The following is a 20,499-nucleotide window of genomic DNA, read 5'->3' as shown; positions in this document are numbered from 1 at the left end:
TATCGCCATTCATGTCAGTATCTGTCTATATTTATATAATAATATATTTTAAACGGGGATTTGGTTACTAGAAACCCAAAATAAATCAGATCAAGGAATTAACATATAAGATTGACTCATTGGTAGGTTTCGAGGCAAGAAAACCCGATACTCTGTCATCCATAATAGGAAAATTTAATAAAACTTGCTGCTGTAAACTGAATTATTAAGTTTCCTCAAAAATATTAAAATTATTTAGTTAAGTATTATTGATTTTAATAATTATGCGTATTGTGTCATTTTAAATAAACATTAGATTAAATTAATTTTATTACATAAATAAAATCGATTATCATAATCGTCAGTCGTCAACACTGGCTAAATAAATAAAATACTTAAATTAGAAAAAAAACTTTAATCAATAATTACTGAACACAACACGGTCGTGTTTACAAACAGGTCAGGGACGTCAAATAATTTTTTAATAACAATACAACCCGAGTCCCACTTTTCAAATACCGGAATCTAAGTCACGGTCAAAATCTGAGTCTTTAGTATTTATACGTACGTTCTTGGTTATTAAAAGAGTTTTTTTTTAATTTAATGACTAAGTAACTGAAAAGATCAGTCGATTCATTATCGTCTTAAATCTATTGATGTCAAAGTAACGCAACGCTGCTTAACTATTAATATTAAGTGGCCACAACACATCCCGTATAATTATGTTTGTTAATTCTTTATTTACGATATTTCAATAACTTTTATTCATCACTACTTTTTAAATCTTACTTTAGTTTTAGATGCAATTTTGACTAGCTCAAGTATCCTCGCATCTCCGGTTGAGGTCTATTGCTATTACTACACTCAATTTTCTTTAGTAGAAAAGGTTAGGTAGAATTTGGATAACTAAAACTTGAATGCTACAGGAATCATTAACAATATAATTCTCTTATCCTATTATTCATTATGAAAACTCCACGTTTGTGTATTCCCGACCGCACCTTTAATTACCTACGTCAAGAAATGTTGTTTTTCATGGCCAGTACAGTACGAAGACACAAGTGCGTCACGACACAAGCTTTAGGAACTGTAAACATGATCGAGCTATGATTTCCTTGTACAGAAATCTTCGCCTCTTTACATGAACATTATACAACTTTGCAAAAAAAAAAATACGTCTTAAATATTTAAGAGACTTACAATAATTGTAGCAACATATTACTGCATTACTAAAATACAAGATATTTTTTTTTAAATTATATTGTTTTGGTGTTTCCATTATCTTCATCTTTTTGCAGACCGTCAAGGTAATATTTTTCTCACGTATGTTCGATTATGTTTGGATATGCATTGCATCATTACATTGACATCCAGAAGCCTCAACGGCTCGAACGATTTCAATATCAGTATAGAGAGTTAGTCATTTGTATCATAGGAGTAAGACGGGTTCATTATTTTTATAATAGGTAGATTGTATAGAATTCCCAAAATTAAATAATTCGAAGAACTATGTTGACATCATTTTAAATCACATTCGCCTGAATAATCGAGTATATGTCAAACAATATCCGTAACCATTGAATAAGTTAGATAAATAGTTTAACAAACAGACGTACAAAAACAGTTCATTTGACTCACTGGTAAAGTCCTTTCACTTTATAAATCACACAAGTTTATACAAGAGTGACCTAAACTTCTATGGTATGTACATAATTTGTTTGGTACCTTTGGGATAATTTTTATTGTGTAAGCTAAAAGGCTTGATGAGTAGCGTAGCTCTCTTAAATCGGTCCTTAGTAAAATTAATCCATCAATCTACCTATAATTTTTGAAATCGACCCAAATCCTTTTCAGTCGACTTCAAATTCGTTTGTTTTTTTTGTTGATCCTTATCATTGTTTACTCAATGGATTGACAATTGGGGAATCTGAACGCCGATTAAAGAAAATACTAAAAAAAACTACTTAGCGAAATACTCCTAAAAAAAACGTGTTAGCAATTTAACTAATACAACTTTTATAATTTTTTACAAAGTCATCCATTAAATTACCCGCGAATTTATACCAAAGAAAACGTGTGGATAATTGCTTTAACTATATTTATCCAGGAAATAACATATTAAAGTTGCTTTTATCAAGCTACGAAAACAAAAATTACAACACAGATACATATTTTCAAACATTATTATTAGAGGTTAACAAAGTTATTACTTAAAGTTGTGTTTTTAAAACTCTTATTAAGGTAAATTAAAAGAAATCCGTATTTAAATATCTAAATAAATAAAAAATTCAGTAAAATAGAAAAGTAAGTTTGACTTTGACTATTTTTGTTTACAAAGTTGTCTATTGCCAGTTATGAAAAGTTTATTCTACCAAATAATACAAAAACAATTCTTAAAATTATTTATTTGGAACTAAAAATTATGCTCTGAAAAAGTGGAAGCAAAGGAGATGTATTTATTTTTTTAAACTTTATCTGACATCTGTCTTATTTAACATCAATTTTAGTTTCCTGGCAATGATAAATATGAATACATTGCTCTGATTGGTCGACTTCATAACGTATCTAACAGTTCAAAATTCAGTGCAACTGCCATGCAAAGCAACTGTTCTTCATGTTCAAGCGCTTAGTTTGAGAACATTGTGTATTCATTTGTGACCAATTTTTAGACTTTTGCTTCATTTTTATCATTTTATTGACTTGAACTTATATTTAAAGTTAATTTATAATGACGTCTATCAAGGAAGATGAAAAGAAAGAAATACCCGAAATAATTCAAGATCCTCAAACAAAGAGCACATATCACAGATTGCGGTTTTTCGGAAAGGTGAGTTTCCTTTTACAATAAACAGCGATAAAATGACGAACTTGTTGTTTATGTCTTCACGTATAAAACTTGTCGAATGATCATATACCAAATTTAAACTGAACAAATCCGTTATATTTATGAACAATTTAAATATATCATTTGGCAATGTATGTACCCACTATGGTTACGAAAAGAAAAATACTGCATAATTAGTAGTAAACTAAATACTAAATAGTCCTAAATTAAATCTGCCTTATTTATTTAACCTATCATAAATTCTAGGGGGGCTTTGCAAAATGCTACGAAATCCAAGACATCGCCACCAACCAGGTGTACGCAGGGAAAATTGTTTCAAAAAAGCTTATGGTAAAGTCGAGCCAAAGGGAAAAAATGACTCAGGAAATCTCTATCCACCGCTCACTGCAACACAAACATGTGGTGGGCTTCCACAGCTTCTTCGAGGACTCACTCAACATTTACATTGTACTAGAGCTCTGCAAGAGAAGGGTTTGTATTTAAAACTGTTTAGAAAATTATAAAGTAATAGCAAATGATTGCTATAATACAACAAGAATATAGAATCATCTACATTGGCCTTAAAATATTAATATAATAATGTTAAAATATTCATATTTATTACAGTCCATGATGGAATTACATAAGCGTAGAAAAGCCATCACAGAGCCAGAAACAAGGTTCTACATGCGTCAGATATTACTCGGTGTGCAGTATCTACACAGCCGGAGGATTATACACAGAGATCTTAAGTTAGGAAATCTTTTCCTTGATGATGACCTGTGTGTTAAAATTGGAGATTTTGGACTAGCAGCTAAAATTGAATATGAAGGTAAGGTCATATTTATTTAATTTTAGTAAACTGCAGTTGTTATTTTATTGTATGAGATAATATTAATATACTTATGCTCCCAATATATTTCTGCACTATTCTTCTTCTTCCAATGCCTCTCCATTACTGGAGGTTGGCCATCAGCTCAGCGAACCCTTTCCTGTCCTCTGCACTATTGTTATATATAAATTTTCAGATACTAACTTTTCTAGTTAATTTTAGTATGAGAAAATATTGTTTTTTGCAATTAAAACTTAATAAAAATTCCAATTAAGTTGATTGTCAAATAGAATAAAAACAGTTTAAATGTATAGGAGAGAGGAAACAGACTTTATGCGGCACACCAAACTACATAGCTCCTGAGATATTGACAAAGAAGGGGCACTCCTTCGAAGTGGACATTTGGAGTTTGGGCTGCATCATGTACACCCTGCTTGTAGGGAAGCCACCCTTTGAGACATCAACTCTTAGAGATACATACAAAAGAATCAAGCAATGTGAATACAGGTAATATATTTTAACTAAAAATTCAATAAAATATAAAACAGAACATATTTGAACTTTAAGAACCCAAATATTTACCATGATATGCCTGTGTAAACTCTTATTTTTCTGTACTAAAATTTCAGTCCATTTAATATTGAAATTTAGTCTTGTACTACTTGTTATTAAAATATTATTGCTTTTAAATGAAAAACAAAATATTTAAAGATTATAGTTTCAATTCAATTTTACACTTTTATAAAACAAACATTTTGTATAGGCATGTAGGCTTACACACTATTCAGGTCATTAAACTGGAAATATTAACGCGCCTTTTTGTTAACAACTAGTGAGGGGATATATCTAGCTCTGCATACTTGTTGTGCGGGCCCCTGGCATACATTTGGTACTCGGTTCGCTCAGGCCGTAGTCAACGACAATACACTCAAGATGCGTTACAGGTGGTTATATCCAACAGTTGTGGTAATATGGTGATGGAACTCAATGTGAGCTTCTGTTCAAATGCGCTTGAAACTGTTATAAACATACCATCGTACAAACATTTTTTATCATTTTAAATTATATATTTTACATGTTTGACAATAATTATCCGTTTCTCAGTCGATCATTGAAGAAGGCCATATTCATTGTGTTTTTAACATATGTGAATTTTTTTGTTAAATGTTTTTTTTTTTTTTCATTTTATGTGCTTGTTTTTAGTTTTGATGTTTTAAATTAGGTAAATAACAAACTTGTTAAAGTTGGGAGGTACCAAGCATATGAGGAAAAACTAATATTTTTTTTTAAATTTTGTCTTTTTTTAATTACTTTATTGTCTAAATATTCGAAATGATTCTGGGGTTACACATTAATAGGTATATAAATTTATTTACTTCACGACTCTTAGAAACTAAATATATTGAGATTAATAACCGTAAAAAGTGCGCAAGTAACTTCCGGTATCTGATGTCGTTAAACCTAAAATAAATTAACATAACTAGATAAATATCTTAAAAATATAACGGAAATTTTACAACGCAAAGACATTTAAAAATAATGTATGTTTGACGATAATTAGCTTATATTTCACAAAAAGTATTTTCCAGTTAAGCCAGCAACATTTAAAAACCTTAAAAAAAATTGTTGATAATAAGTACAAGGTGTATCAGTTAAACCACCTTTTTTTCATCATTTTTATATATCTCATGTTAAAAAGAGGGAAAACAAAATCATTTGTTATGTGTATGTGAGAAACTTGTTCAATAGTTCATATATATTTAAATTATTGATGTTTCGTATATTTTAAAAATCCCCGGCCACCAGCTATTCGAGTACGATTATAAAACTTTGTTAGAACATTATTGTTATTGAACGTTGTATAACCAGGGTACCAACAACGCTGAGGAAGCCGGCGACGTCAATGATCGTGCTGCAGCTCCAGGCCAACCCGGCGCTGCGGCCTTCGGTGGACAAGCTGCTGCGGCATGAGTTCTTCTCGTCGGGTATCCTGCCAGCCGCGCTGCCGCTCTCCTGCCTCACCACCGCGCCCCGTACCGACCAGCTCGAGGGCATGACGCAGCGACGCCCGCTTAACGAAGTCAACAATATTAGTAAGTCACATATCATCTGACTAACATAATAACTGTTTATAAATTCTTCTTCCACTATCTTTATTAATTTTATAAATAACAGATTTAAAATAAAATCAAATTAGACTTTAATTAGAATTAATAGGCATACATGTAATACGAATGATTGCTTGTAGACAATGTTGGCATGGCGGCGAGCATACCGGCGCAGGTGAAGGCGGAGCCGCGCGCAAACGAGTCCAGCTCGCACCGGCAGAATCTTGTCTCCCTGCGCGACCAGCTCGCCGCGCTGCTGCAGTCCAACGTGAGTCACACCTTTTCAATGCGCGAAGTTGATCTCGTTATATATCTGTAACTTCCCACTCAAGAAATATGTGACTTGTACATTTATTATTTAAAACAAAAATATGATTGCAGCTGAAATGCCGACCGGAGTGCCTGACGGAGGGTCTGAGCGACCCTGCAGCTCAGCCGCTGGTGTGGGTGGGCAAGTGGGTGGACTACAGCGACAAGTACGGCTTCGGCTACCAGCTGTGCGACGAGAGCGTCGGTGTCATGTTCAACGATACCACCAAACTCATCATGCTCGCCAACGGAGTGTCAGTATTAAACTAATGTAACCATTTCAATTGACTAAAACATGCCAATTTCATTCACTCTAAAAAAGTGATATACCAATGTTCTTCTATATATTTATCACTGAGAGCCCTGTTTGTAAGAATATCCGTAAATAAATTCTCTCTCGAAACTACTGACATATAGTAGAGTATTAGAAGTTGAAGTATATCTCTAGTTAGTGTAAAAATACACTTTACATGATTAATCATTTTGTTTGATAGTGATAATTTTATTGTTCTGCTTTATTTTTATGTTTATTTATTTCAATAAAGTTGATTCATAACTATAATTTTTGTTACAGGAATGTTCACTACATTGATCGGCATAGCTCTGAAAAATATATGACAATGACTGACTACCCACCGGAGCTGGACAAGAAAATGAAACTCCTTTCATATTTCCGTAGATACATGACTGAGCACCTTATGAAAGCCGGTGAGTACTCCTACTTTTAATATTTTTAGTTGTTACTATTTTGTTTTTTTTACTAATATCATAGTGTGATTTTTTTTGTTGTACAAAGTTAAAAACCACTTAATCGTTCTTTATAGGAGCGTCAGTACAAGTGCGCGAGAGCGACGGTCTGTCGCGACTGCCGCACCTGCACCAATGGTACCGCACCACGCTCGCCGTCATCATGTACCTCACCAATGGAACGCTGCAGGTATTAAAAGATCTCTATCATCTTGGCGTCTCTGAACTTAGTACGAATTGCTGCGCAGAACAAAATATTAGATATAGTGGGGCAGCTGACCTTGTGTTGCCAAAAAGATTGAAACTTAATTTGGTCTATAATCTACTTTTGAAGAGTACGACGTTAAAATTAGTTAGTACTGCTTTACACCGTTACATCAATCTATGCTTCCTTAGTATTTCATACAATTTTTGTTTTTCAGATCAACTTCCAAGATCACACAAAGATAATATTGTGCCCGCTCATGCAGGCAGTCACGTACATTGACGTGGAGAAGAACTTCCGCACGTTCAGATTCAGCACCATAGAGGAGCACGGCTGCGACAAGAAACTGTATATGAACCTCACATACGCTTTAGAGAAAATCAACAGCGTACTTTCCACGAAACTCTGGTAGCGATTGCTTAGACTTTAATGATTCTTATATTAATCAGGATCTTGTTACTCGTAACTTCACCGGTTTGGTATAAGGTCCCTAGTATTAGTGCCTTTTTATGACAATTTGCTGAAAATGAAATGTCTAAATGTACAAATTTAATGTTACTCTGTCTTAGTTTAGTCGGCTGCCGGCCAATGGACACATTTTGTCACTAGGGACTCTCATAGTTTTGAAGAGTGACCAGGCAATCGTAAAGCTGAAAACAAATCAGCGACATTTTCCTTTAAATTGCCTGCACTTACTATGGATTTCCATTGTTGAAACACTTGTATAAAAACCTACCCACAGTCGAATCTGGATAAGTGAGAAACATCTATATGTGAGAGTTATTGTCCGGTCCCGACGGAAGGACTCCATAAGCGAGATACTCGGGTTAGAGAGAAACCTCTATTAGCGAGAAACAGATGGCGATCCCTTGGACTCTCATTTATCCAATTTCGATTATAAAAAAGTGTTTAAGCATTTGAATTTCACAATAAAAATGACAATTTGCGGGATATGTGTGTTTCTTAAATTGATATATGAGTGTGTTTGATGTTCAATAACGATGGTACAGGTAAATTTATAAATATATACGAAATTCGTTATTTTTCATATCTGCTACCAGAATATAATAATGTGGCTCAGATTGTTAAATAACAGCTGTGCTGTATAGTAAAATTTCGTATGTACAAAATATCTACATTTGCATGTAAACGAAATAATTTTAAGTGTTTATTAAAATTATAAAACTTGTGTAATTAAAATTAATTAAAGTTAATTTCAGCCTGTTTAAGCACAATATTAAGGAACAAGTTTTGGCAAAATATTACAACTTTCAAATTAATAAAACGCGTAATATTTATTGTAAAATATCTAGTTAATCTAAAATATACAGTTTATGTATCTTTTCTTTTACAGCTCATGTATCTTTTATCTTTAACTTTTGTAGCCGTATTTTCTTCTTTCTAAAATAATCACAAAAAAAGATGATTAATTGTTTATAAATATACACCAAAGGAATATTTTAAAATAATATAGGAGTTTCTACTGGATCTGCATTTTTTAAAAATTAAACCAATATTCGTTATTTATAAATACGTATTTATAATCTGTTCGAGTGTATACAAATTGTCAAATATTTGTTTCGAACGAACAAGTTCAAAGGAAAATCAGTTGACATTTTTTGTTGTAATTATAACATCATCATCAGCTCACTATACGTCCCCACCGAGGGGCTCGGAGCCTACCCTAAGTTAAGGGTGATTAGGCCATAGTCAGTCGTCCATGTATTATAACATGGACAACTGTTAATTGGTTACAATATTATAATGAATTTCAGAAAAATATTACATATTTGACAAGCCTAAAACTTAACATAATTTACCTAATTGTATTCTAAAAATAAAAGTCTAAAGTCAAAAGTCCAAAGCATAATACGAAAAGTTACATAAAATATAAAAAGCAGTTTATAAAGTTATATATTTTTATGGAAAAGCCATGAGTGTCTCAATAGAGTGTGGTATGGAAATGTTGTAGGGGAAAAACATTAATGTAAACATTTATGTCAAAACTTTGAAATAAAAACGAACAACAAACAATTATTTATTATTATAATAATTTTTGGCATTTAATTTTGTAGAATATATTTAATGTAAAACAAATATGTAGTTTTTCTTTTTTGTTTTTGTGTGTCATTTGTGAATTTTAGTTTCCTTTTGAATATCAATACTTTTGTTTACTCAACTGTCATTTTAAACACATACCAAGATTTTAAATTGACCTTTTTTAAGAAAATATTATTTATTAAAGTTGAAATATTAAATTAAAATTATTCTTGCCTCCCAAATGTTATAATATTATAAGAACAGTGCCTTTCATTCTGGAATTGTTTTAAGTTTTATTGATTTATTACCTGACCTGGAAGGAGATTTCACTAAAGCCAAGACCGAATCTGGTTGTATGATAACATAGTTGTATTGTAATCATTTAGAATTATTTAGTTTTGTAATTTGATTTTAAAATTTAAATCTTTTATTAGTTTTCCGTGCTTTAAAACATAGAGACAATAACAATTTGTAGAATTTCAATCTCTTAACTAATTCACCATTATGTAAGATTTCTCAATAAAGTTGTAGTATTAATAATAATATAAATAGTCCACTGTTCAAAATCAGTATTAAAACAAACTCTATGCTAACTTTGAAGCACTGAAAATTGTCAACTTTCAAAATTTTGTTACAGGTCCCCTTCATAGGGACTACTTTGATGAACATTTAACAATAAAGATTTAGTACAATAAAACAAATTTCTTTCATTTTACAAATATCTTTATCTTAAAATTCTTTGGTTAGGAATTTTTAAGTTCTAAAATAATTAGATGAGTTTCTTCTGAAAAAAATTGTAATTGTTTATTTATGTCTTTAATACTTGAAATTCAAAACAAGATACTTTATTTAAATATAAATTTTCAATAGTTGGTATAATATAAAAACAAAACTTTCTTATCTTACAACTTCCTCGCTGAGAATCCTATAGGATATGTTTAAGTTTGTGCACATTTGTCATTGTATTGTGATTTTGAAAATTTTGCTGTAAGCGTTAAGCAAATGGAAAGTACAAAACAAAGGCTAATCACAATTAGGAACTATCTCCATGGGTAGAGATAACATAAATAAAACCACAAATTGTCTATGCACTGTCAAAACTGCAATTACACGTTAGTGTCAAACTTAAATAAAAATACACTAAAACAAGTTTATAACTCTGTATGTACAGCATTCTGGTGAGGTAATAAATCACCAGGGTGAATAAATAGTCCCTCTTTAGCCTGCCAGTCTGTGTAGGTGCCATATTGTGAACTGACACCAACGATTTCTCCCTGACCACTTATTGGTCGACCGAATGTTCGCCCAGATCCAGCTAGATATCTGAAAAATTATAATAAACATTATAATGATATCTAAAAGAGCGGGTCACCAATAAACCATTGGCCGGTCGGCCAGTTACCAGAAACAAAATTTAGGTATGGTAATAAATTCTTCAATATGATTTAGCCAACTTCAAAAAGAAGGAGGTTATTTTAACGAATTTTGATGAAGTTGAGAGCAAATTGAAGTCCTAATACTTTTTCAAACAAAATACTACAAGTCATTTTGTTTAGGAAAAATGGGCAGCACTGTACAAAAGCAGTTATGTAGATAGGCAGTAATTAGGTAACTTTCATTGCCGATTTTTATGAATAATATGAAGTGAAAACTATTATAGTAAAATAAATGAAAAACTAAAAATGTAAAATATCCCTAAGGAAAAAAAATTGTTAACTTACGCTGCTGTATCAACATGTTTTAGTTTAACAGGTGTGTCTCTCCTCCAGTAGTCATTGTTGCACACAACAGTCCAATTGTCTCCAGAGTCTCCTTCACCATCATCATCACCGTAGCATGACACTTCTTGATTACCAGACAGTGGTGAAGAGAAGTAGTGAGAATGTAGATTTTTCTTAGTAGAAATGTGCTGGAGACGAATGTTTGTATTGCACTTTATTGGAGCTCTGTAAAGAATTACTAATTAATTGATTTTATACTAAAACATAGTTGTAATTAAGAGGATAGCTGCCTGTTGGTACATGATGATCACGATTAATCTTCTTTGGCAACAGGTCACCAAATAACAAAATTTTTAACTCTTGTGCACTTACCCTCGTTTACAAGTCTCCCCCATGGTAGGCTTAACTAGCCAGTGGCTATTATTGTCATCCGACACATCGACTGCAGTCACCGACTGCTGCCCTGATCCTGAACCGTATTTGACGTCGTGAGAATGAAGCCGCAACTTCAAGTCCGTGTTTACTAATTTTAAAATGGTGCCACACGTAACAAACTCGGCTTTAGAGGCTAAAAAAGATGAAAAAAAATTAATTAAATTAGTACACAAATACATTTCAGTCAAAAAAACTTTTTTAATAATAAATATCCTCCCATATCATAAGGCCACGTAAGTGTTAAGGTGTTACGGATAAACATTGGAATTGCACATGAAATTATTACATATACTAACCACTTGATATTTGCATCAAATATACGGAAACGAGTAGAAAGATTAGCTGCATTTTTGATTTAAAAATTATATTAAAAGTTTTATAAAATTCCATTGCTTTTAGATTCGCAAAATAACGATAAGCGAGAAACACCGTACATGTACTTTCAATTCCAATGCGACATATGACAATTACATGGCATCTGACATGACTGACGGTGACAGAAAACAGGAAAGTTTTGAAGTAAAACCACAGAGTAAAGATACGATTTTAACGAATCGAAAATCCAAACGTGAAAAGACGTCAGTGACAAAACTCTATGGTCTGCTCGTCTTCTCTTGTATAGTGAAAGATCTCTTTGGCAAGAAAGTGTCAAAACAGCAGAAACCACGAAAACAGCTGTGTTTATAAAATTATATAGGTATTTATTATAGGTAATAGATATTAGATAAAAAATATAAGCAAAGAATCTTAGCATAAGCCATAACTTGTTTGCTATTACCAAAGGAGTTTAGAATAAAATGGATAAATGTGATAATACGCCTGTCCACGGCACTAAAGGTGAGTAGTGTATAGCTTATTTAATCATTCCTAATATCAGTAGAATTAAGTTTAACAATTGCATATTCTTTTCTAGTGCCATTTGATCCTGGCTGGAACGATCCACCTCAGTTTTCGTATAGTGCACAACAAACGACACCTAATAGGCCACGAAATTTTCTAAATAAACGTGTCGCCTTTCCACTATCAGGTACAGGATCGACACCAGTGTCTAGTCCTCCGGCAAATTTGCCTCCTATGCCAGTGCCAATGGTCCCGGCAGTTCCAACACTGAGCACACAAATTATTAGTAGAAATGAAAGTGAACTTATTGAAATTGACAGTGCAAGTACACTCAAGGAAGTAAAAGACATTTTATTGAGATTTATTGATAGTGGAGATCTGGGATCCAAAGGAAATGAAGTGAAAAAAAGAATAAATGTAATGGAGAATATGTGGTTAAATGGAAAACTGAATAGAAGTATTCAACTTCAAATGAAAGAACTGGCATATGGTAAGTTACATTGCATACTCACTGCATTCTTTATTTTTTATATTATGTTTCTGATGTATTGTTAATAAACATAAAACATTATTCAAACAAAGTTTTCAGTATTTTATGATGTTGAATGTAATCAAATGAATGGTGTTTTTAAACATAAAAAATGCAAAATATTTTTCAGCTCTCCGTGATGATCAACCGGCTAGGGCAGATGAAATCCACAAATCCCTGATGGTGGATCATGTGAGTTCAGTTTCCATATGGATGTCTGGTGTCAAACAACTCATTTATCATTGCATTGCACGCATAGAACTGCTGGATATTGACAAACAAGAAAGCGAAAAATGTGATACAGAATAATTAATCCGTTTTGGTTCCAACTTGCCCTGTAAGTTAACATTAGGTAGAGAATAATACTTGCATTGAATGTATGACATAATAATCAATTTTATACTCACATAACTTTTATTATAATAATATTTATTTAAACAAAACTGCAATATCAAATTATAAATGTTTATTTATGAAATAATTAGCCATAAATATGAACTATATTTTAACACTACTTTTTTTGTTTACATGTACATTACATAATTCATATTAAAAAAAAATTGTACCTTTACCTATCAATTAATTTTATATAATGCTATGAAAGGACATGTACATAAAATAATTACATGAATTGCTGTGAATAAATATATGTAGGAAAAAGTTTTTTTTGTTTATGGGAACTTATGATAAAAGTAATTTGACCACTAGATATTTATGAAATTAAAAAAATTATTGCTTTCACTACATACGTGATTTTATGTGGCAACAGTATTAGAAAGACTGATTGACAGAAGTAATTCATAAAAGTCTTGTATATTTCCATCGTAATTTATTAGTATACCTAATATTTATGTACAACTCAATAACATATTTTTTTTTTTTGCCAATATTATTACTTAAAAAATGTATGAAATATTAAACCAGACAATTTTTTTCAAAGAATATTTTCAATACTGATTAATGTTGGAATTAAATTTTAAAAAGGTCCTTTTAACTTAACATTAAAGATATGAATCGCCTTACAATCTATTTTATTTGCTGGAACAGGACGTTTTGCCGACATTTAGTTTTGGACATAACATATCTTATAAGAAATCGTTGAGCTTTCTTTTGTTAGCCTGTTTTTGGAATTGTGAGTGACTTCTGTTCCAATCGTCTTATGTATATTATATGCCCCTCTTGATGGGTTTGGGAGCGACAGTGACTCGCACTGGCCGGCAGAGCTCGACGAGCGCGGCAGGCTCCCTGCTGCTCGCCTCCTCCACTGCTAGACATATGGAGATGTCGACTCCGCACGGCTCCGTCCACACACCATGAGATATCAATACTTTCGTCAACAAACGAACGTTCTGTGTGCCGTCGTCATCTGAAAGGGTTAGGGTCCATTATCAGAAAGCAAGAAATCATATATGTTTGTTATTTTCAATTTATTTCTTATCTATTCTTAGTTATTCTATGGTATTGTTTTGTTTACAGCCATTCCCAACAAACCAGCGGCAAGAAAAAAAATGTAATGCAATAGCAATTGTTTATTGCATAAGTGGGTGTTACGATTGACATTGTCTATGGTTAACGTTTGTCTATGTTGTGTTGTACACTGACTGTTATCTAGATGGTCGAGAGTGCGCAGATGGTCTGTGGGCGGGACGAGCGCGTGCACGCGACGGTCGGGGTACGCGACACGCACGCGCAGCGCGGAGGGGTCGCGCACGCGCACCACTTCCGCCTCGAGCGCGACGCCCGCGATCAGGCCCGCACTGAACCGCACCACCGTGTCATTGTCGCTCGCCGGCTCCACTATACTCGCAGTGCACATACGAATCTAAGAATACAACAACTACCTTGTAGCATATCAGCTGGAAATAGATCGTATTATGATGAAGGATTGTGCTGCATTCATGTCTAATCACAATCCTAGCCGCTTCCTTTTTTCATTAACTTAACGATTTATCAATCTTTAAAGAATGATTGAATATCGGCCAGTATAATAAAAGTTTTAAATGTAATTTCCAATAGCAAGCAAAGTAATTGGTAACCTTGAGGTTAGGTTTGGGTATGATGGGCAGGGGCGCAGCGTGCAGACGCGGCAGCAGCGCGCGGGCGAGCGCGGCGGGCTTGTGCTCGCCACTGGCTGACAGCTGCTGGAACACCGCGATTGTGAACGCGTCCGGCTCCACACCTACAGTACATATACACGCACCATATAATAATCGTCGTAACAATTATTGTTTGTAGTTTAAATACATAGTATTACTCCTTATATAAATTCCACACATTGTGATGTCGAGTGATTGAATTAAATATAATTGTTTCATCCAGACAAATTAAATGAGTTTGTATGTAACAATTTAGATAGTAAAGAAATACTAAGAGAACTCAAAATTTGCAAATCAAGTTCTTGAAGTTGCAACATGGACGACTTTCGTAAGAAATTAGTAAATTTTTGGTCAATGGTAACCCCAAAAAACTTGTAGACGTCCTGTCAATGTCAAAAAAGTGTCATAAGATCGTTGTGGTAGTATACCTGCGGAGGCGAGCAGCCTGTCAAGGAGCTCCGCCTGGTGTGTGAGCGCGGCGGCGGCGGACATGGCGGCGAGGGTTGCGGAGGGCGCGGTGCCGGTGGCGGTGGTTGAGCAGCTCGGCACTCCGGCCGCAGCCTCCGGCGCACAGAGCCGCGCCGCCGCCACACGCAGCGCCACCTGACCCACGCACGCGCTCTCCTGCTCCGACACACCGCTGAACTGATGCTGCAGCCTAAACAAAATACATAGTAAAAATACTACGCACGTAAAAGAATTTGAAAGCGATATATTTAACGAAAGAGGATAAGACGAACTATTACACCTCGCAACATTTTACCGAAGGTCCAGGAATTTAATTGCTTACTTCATTCTATTTAAGTTGAGCTACAGAGTTGTTTAATAACTATTACAAATGTGAATATAAAACTATTACTTTGGCAAATATATACGTCGGTAGTACTATCAGACCTGAGACAGTCAGTGGTGAGTTGTGCGAGGGCGTGCGGCGGCGGTCCGCCGGCCGCCAGCAGCGCGTCGTGAAGCGCCAGCACGCAGCGCGCAAACAACGCTGTGAAGATGGCCGCGCCCGCGCACATCGGCTCCATCTCCGACAGCCTGATACACAACACACACTATATTAAAGGAAATTAAGAAAGTTTTACCAGATACATTTAACGTCAACATTATTCTGCTATTACATATTTTAAAAAGTCTTGTAAACCAAAAACATTAGAAAGAAGTTTTGTTTTTAATTGATTCACATAAATACTTGAAACAGTCATCTGTCAAAACAGGACTGTCACTGTCACTTTGAAAATTGTGTAAAAGTCATAGATAATATAAGTTTACTTGTTGAGCTGTTCTTCTGCGGAGCGCAGCATGTTGAGGCGCACGTTGGCGGAGAGCGCGGTGTTGTCGATGTGCTGCAGGACGGTGTCAAAGAAACGCCGCACCGCACTGTCATCCAGTAGCTCACTGCGTTCCGTGCGCGACAATTGAGATTCACCTATATCATATCACAAATAAGAATACGTTGAAACCTGGATACATGGCAGTCAGTGTCAGGTCCTGACGGACATCCTCCACAAACGAGAAACATTTATTAGAGCCCGATGGACTACCTTCATGAGCGAGAAACTTAAACACGAAAGACAAATCGAAAAGCGAGAAAATGCGCCTTAGCCGCTTGGATTCTCACCGATCCAGTTTCAAGAGTTCATTTTAAAAATTCATTCATGAAGAATAAACGAATCATTCCTTGAAAAGGTTACGATCTATGATGAACTGACCAATGGGTAGATGCGGCACGAGATGCGGCATGGTGTCCCTGAGGTATGTGTAGTGCTTGATGGTGTGCTCCTCGAACAGCGGCAGCATAGTGGTACAGTGTTGAGCAGCGTTCAGCACTAAGATCAGTATGCACATGTCTGGTTTTTACTGTTAAGAAATTATACGTTTTCGTACACAACTGACTGCTGACTACTGTCAATAAACATCTAAATATGATAAAAGCATTAAGAGATTCATTAAATACAACTACTAAATTGTATGTAAGAACTAAATCGTGATTTTAAAACCAAAAGTGTAGCTATATGAAAAAAAAATACAGTTTTTAAGGGACTTTCTCTGAGTCTACCGATGAAGTCGGTAATTTTTTAATTAACTGTGTTGTTATAGTAAAAGGATACAGGCTGGATCCTCGACATCCGGCTCTGGCATGTCGAAGAATGGATGTACAGCGAGCAGGCGTGTCGCCAGCGGCAGCACGAGCGCCGCGTGCGCACTGCCCATGCGCTGCACGCATCGGAATGTTGAACGCTTGTCCTGCGTGTTGCAACACGGGATACATTGACACTTGCGAATTATACGAACCTTTATTTACGCAAACTCGAAGTTCCGCGTTTTCATGTCAGGTTCATTTTATTAATTGTGTTAAATTTTAGTTCACCTGTGGATATCTTTTCAGATTTTCCAATATTTTGTCAATACACATTTCAAGACAGGTTTTCGACGCGACGGTGCACGATCCGAGCATTCTGTGCAGCCCTTCTCTGACATCCATTGAAAAATCCTGTAAATTTAAACCAATAGTATTTAGTTTGAAAGTTATATGACAATTTTCAATATCAACCGAGGTCTTTAACCAGTCCAACGTACCTCCAGAGCACCCAATATAATTTCAAGTTGATCCTCTCTCAGTATGATGTGATGCGCCATGTTGGTGAGGCTGTTGATGGCGCGCACGCGCACGTCCTCGATCTCGTCATTGAACATGTCTACGAGGAAATCTAGCGAGGTGGTCGCGAATAACGCGCTCTCCTGTGACAACTGGCACACCGCCTCCACCGCCGCCGTGCGCACCTCTACACAAAGAAAACATTATTATATGTGATGATAAAATATCGATTTTATCAGTTATGGATACTATTATTTCTTTTTTAAACATACCCTACCAACTTACATATCCTTAGGACAACATCTAACTCCAATATGGCCATTAGTAATATTGGTTAGAAAAACTTTACATATTTAAATAGTTACTAAACTGTACAATTCATTTAAAAAAGAATGGCTATAAGATACCCATGAATTCATCCTCCAGTCCGTGCACGAACGCGCCGGCCGCGCCGCCAGGCAGCAGTTGCACGCTGTCCTGCGGCACGAGCTGTCCGGGCGCGTCGTCCGCCCAGCGCCGCCCGCTCGCCCACGCCCCCGACCGCACCAGCTCCGCCCCGCGCTCGTGCGCCGTGCGCTTCTTCTGTACACACAATATTAACACATTCTGTTCCACTAAATACATGAACACATCACAAATTCTTTGCAAATTTTCCATTGAAAATAGTACAATGGGAAACCTAATAAGATAAGAGTGGAGTATGTAATTTATCCAAACTTATGTATTTATATAAATGTTTTCAGATATCTTGGCGACTCTAAACTTTCCATCTGTAGCTGTGTATAACACAATTTTAGGTGTAAGCAGAGCGTAGCGTTATGACGGGGGGAGGTCACTGCACAGCACTACACTGACCTTGGACCGCCAATATTTTGAAAAGATAGAAAAATTATAATGGGACATGTAAACAATATGTTGAAGCTCCACCTCACTAACCTTCATATTACTCATGAGCTGTTTATCGAGCGTCTGCAGCAGGAAGCGATCAGAGACGTTGCGCGTGGTGCCGAGCAGCGAGCAGGCCAGCGCACGCACCTGCATACACAGGTCGTTCACTGCAGAACAGATGCGGACGAATGCATCATCCACCAGACGCATTGTAGTCTCGCCGTCTGGTAGAGTTATTATACTGAAAAAAAAAATCAAATACCTATCGATATCAAATACTTCACATTGTTTTACCTCTGCCCTGTTTTTATCATACTTTATTAGAAGTATGTACGTTTTGGGATGGTATTAATAAACAATTCCTTCTGTCAGAGGTCCCAGAGCCCATTTCAGACACTTTTAGTGACTTCAATCCCAATGGAAATGAATTGAGTTTTCTCTACTACAATATTACACCCTTAAAAGTAGAATTCTTAGATGTCATCCATTGAAGTCTAAAAAACAATATGTATTCTTTGAATAGATTGGATAAGTTTTTTTTTAAAGAAATCTATAACAGTTGTTGTAACTTCATCTTGATAATGTGATATGGAAATTGTATTAAACTCATTTAATTACTTACTTCTCTGGATACTTATTTCCCAGAAGCCAAAGGAGCTTAAGAGCCACTTCTCTGACAATTTCATAGTCATCAGACAGTGATTCACACACATGTTCATACAAAGAGACATTTAAAGTCTGCCCTCGCTCATGTAATGTTAATAGAGATTGGAAGGCTTCACATCTCACTCTTGCATCCTAAACAAAATTACAAATATTATAGACAACAAACAAAATAATTTACATATACATAACAATGGCAAATCATGAATCCCATCTATTGGTAACTAGAAATATAAATATTGCAATTTGAACTATATTGTAAAATGATAGAAAAACCCTGTAAAATATAACATTATATTGTTGATTTCTAAATTTCCTAAAACTCTACAAGCAATAGTGATTATCTGATCCCAACAGATAACCCCCACCTGAAGACCTGTTCAGCCATTCTGACAATACCTTTAAACAAACATCCATCCATCCAACATTTGCATTTATAATATTAGTAAGTAAGATTTAATTTAATTTACCTCAGCATTAGAATAATCACCCAACAATTTAACAATAACATCTGCTTCTGTTCTCATATCTTGAGTCCTATCTGACTCGGGATAGATAGGATACAATTCACTGATCAGTTGGAGACATCTACACTTCACTGAGTGACTTGTGTCTTTTAGATTGTCTTTTGCAACATTCACCAGACGCATCATCAAAATCTTGTCATCATTCAGTTTTGTGCCCAATTTTAATAATGTTGCAATGCCTTGGGCTATAACCTATGAACAATATTTTGATTAGGTATATAGGAGAAAACTCTTACAATAAATCCAGACAATAAATTACAGAATAGAAGTCACAAAGTAATTTAGAAGTTTAGAACTATCAAAAGTATGGTTAGATATAACAATGGGTTGCGAAGATTATAATTTGTATTCATACTTACTTTGTGTGATGTTTCATTTTTAATTAAATGTATTGTTTCATCTATTAAATTGTTTAAGTTAGCACCTGGACATTCCAGGCCTATATCACAGAATAGCCATAATATTTTTACTCTAACAACTGATTCCCCTTCAGATTGGAAATGTTCTGAAAGCTTTTTGATTGCTTCCTCAACATCGGACTCTTGAAATTGTAAGCAATCTGATATCCTTAGAAGCAATTGAAGAGCCTCTTCACTTGATTTGCATTTTTCCAAAAGTCCTACAAAGGCAGCTGCAGAACTGCCAATTAAAGGTTTCTTAGCTAGATGAAGCTTTTTTGAAGATGGACCATCCTAAATGAAGAAAATATAATAACTTTTAGAAAATAAGTAGAATTTGAAATATTTCAAATGTCTTTCAGAACAACATTTCATAAAAACATAACCTATATAAACTGCTCACCTGGAACGATTTATTGTATTCAGCTAAAGCCCTCTTCTTAAGTAACGCTGCCATAGTACAATAAGGTTAATGATTATCAAACTTATCGGATTACGCTGACTTTAATACATTATTTATTTTCATAATAAAGTTAAGATATACAATTTGACACTTTGTGACAAAACAATTTATCACTATGTTTGACATTTGACAGTGATATTTTAATGGGTTTAAAGCGTCCATCGTTTCATTACACGGACAGAACAAACATCTTCGTCCTATTTCTTTTTTCTAAAAATATTTTTAGTTTATTATCATTATTAATTTCAAACCAAAAAGTATTAATATTAATAACGTATAAATAAAAGTTACCG

General features: G+C 34.7%; 4 protein-coding genes across 4 annotated transcripts; 2 read left to right on the top strand and 2 right to left on the bottom strand.

Annotated features, from left to right (window-relative positions):
- Positions 1–2,526: 2,526 nt before the first annotated feature.
- Positions 2,527–8,328, top strand: polo (Serine/threonine-protein kinase polo). Its single transcript, XM_013311794.1, has 10 exons — positions 2,527–2,806; positions 3,071–3,295; positions 3,431–3,635; positions 3,950–4,142; positions 5,505–5,728; positions 5,884–6,011; positions 6,125–6,306; positions 6,627–6,760; positions 6,877–6,989; positions 7,222–8,328. The coding sequence occupies exons 1-10, from the start codon at positions 2,708–2,710 to the stop codon at positions 7,414–7,416; spliced, it is 1,698 nt and encodes a 565-aa protein (XP_013167248.1). The 5' UTR covers positions 2,527–2,707; the 3' UTR covers positions 7,417–8,328.
- A 1,554-nt stretch (positions 8,329–9,882) lies between these two features.
- LOC106117482 (stromal cell-derived factor 2) lies at positions 9,883–11,612 on the bottom strand. Its single transcript, NM_001312226.1, is given in 4 exon segments — positions 9,883–10,367; positions 10,766–10,990; positions 11,138–11,333; positions 11,497–11,612. Coding segments are annotated over 4 exon segments (687 nt in total). The 5' UTR covers positions 11,591–11,612; the 3' UTR covers positions 9,883–10,195.
- Positions 11,613–11,904: 292 nt separating this feature from the next.
- On the top strand, positions 11,905–13,036 carry LOC106117049 (steroid receptor RNA activator 1). The gene is made up of 3 exons (XM_013311121.1): positions 11,905–12,037; positions 12,114–12,530; positions 12,700–13,036. Exons 1-3 carry the CDS (start codon positions 11,998–12,000, stop codon positions 12,876–12,878), a joined length of 636 nt encoding a protein of 211 aa, XP_013166575.1. The 5' UTR covers positions 11,905–11,997; the 3' UTR covers positions 12,879–13,036.
- A 445-nt stretch (positions 13,037–13,481) lies between these two features.
- On the bottom strand, positions 13,482–20,308 carry IntS4 (integrator complex subunit 4). The gene is made up of 16 exons (XM_013311740.1): positions 20,147–20,308; positions 19,705–20,037; positions 19,289–19,537; positions 18,778–18,953; positions 18,204–18,396; positions 17,675–17,849; positions 17,249–17,454; positions 17,040–17,162; positions 16,780–16,915; positions 16,381–16,518; positions 15,941–16,097; positions 15,560–15,706; positions 15,094–15,323; positions 14,606–14,748; positions 14,172–14,391; positions 13,482–13,935 (listed from the first exon to the last, which is right to left on the bottom strand). Exons 1-16 carry the CDS (start codon positions 20,198–20,200, stop codon positions 13,736–13,738), a joined length of 2,880 nt encoding a protein of 959 aa, XP_013167194.1. The 5' UTR covers positions 20,201–20,308; the 3' UTR covers positions 13,482–13,735.
- Positions 20,309–20,499: the final 191 nt, after the last annotated feature.

This window comes from Papilio xuthus, unplaced genomic scaffold (assembly GCF_000836235.2).
Source record: "Papilio xuthus unplaced genomic scaffold, Pxut_1.1 DF827680.1, whole genome shotgun sequence".
Classification (NCBI taxonomy): Eukaryota; Metazoa; Arthropoda; class Insecta; order Lepidoptera; family Papilionidae; genus Papilio; species Papilio xuthus.
This window is presented reverse-complemented; position numbering and strand designations above follow the sequence as displayed.

Excerpts from the sequence above, each read along its gene's own strand:
- polo (XM_013311794.1), top strand. The coding sequence starts at position 2,708 with ATGACGTCTATCAAGGAAGATGAAAAGAAAGAAATACCCGAAATAATT. Across the intron at positions 5,729-5,883 it reads TAACGAAGTCAACAATATTA|ACAATGTTGGCATGGCGGCG; the intron begins GTAAGTCACATA and ends GATTGCTTGTAG. Across the intron at positions 6,012-6,124 it reads CCGCGCTGCTGCAGTCCAAC|CTGAAATGCCGACCGGAGTG; the intron begins GTGAGTCACACC and ends ATATGATTGCAG.
- LOC106117049 (XM_013311121.1), top strand. The coding sequence starts at position 11,998 with ATGGATAAATGTGATAATACGCCTGTCCACGGCACTAAAG. Across the intron at positions 12,038-12,113 it reads GCCTGTCCACGGCACTAAAG|TGCCATTTGATCCTGGCTGG; the intron begins GTGAGTAGTGTA and ends ATTCTTTTCTAG. Across the intron at positions 12,531-12,699 it reads AATGAAAGAACTGGCATATG|CTCTCCGTGATGATCAACCG; the intron begins GTAAGTTACATT and ends AATATTTTTCAG.
- IntS4 (XM_013311740.1), bottom strand. The coding sequence starts at position 20,200 with ATGGCAGCGTTACTTAAGAAGAGGGCTTTAGCTGAATACAATAAATCG. Across the intron at positions 15,707-15,940 it reads GCAGAAGAACAGCTCAACAA|GCTGTCGGAGATGGAGCCGA; the intron begins GTAAACTTATAT and ends GTTGTGTATCAG. Across the intron at positions 15,324-15,559 it reads CTCACCACTGACTGTCTCAG|GCTGCAGCATCAGTTCAGCG; the intron begins GTCTGATAGTAC and ends TATTTTGTTTAG.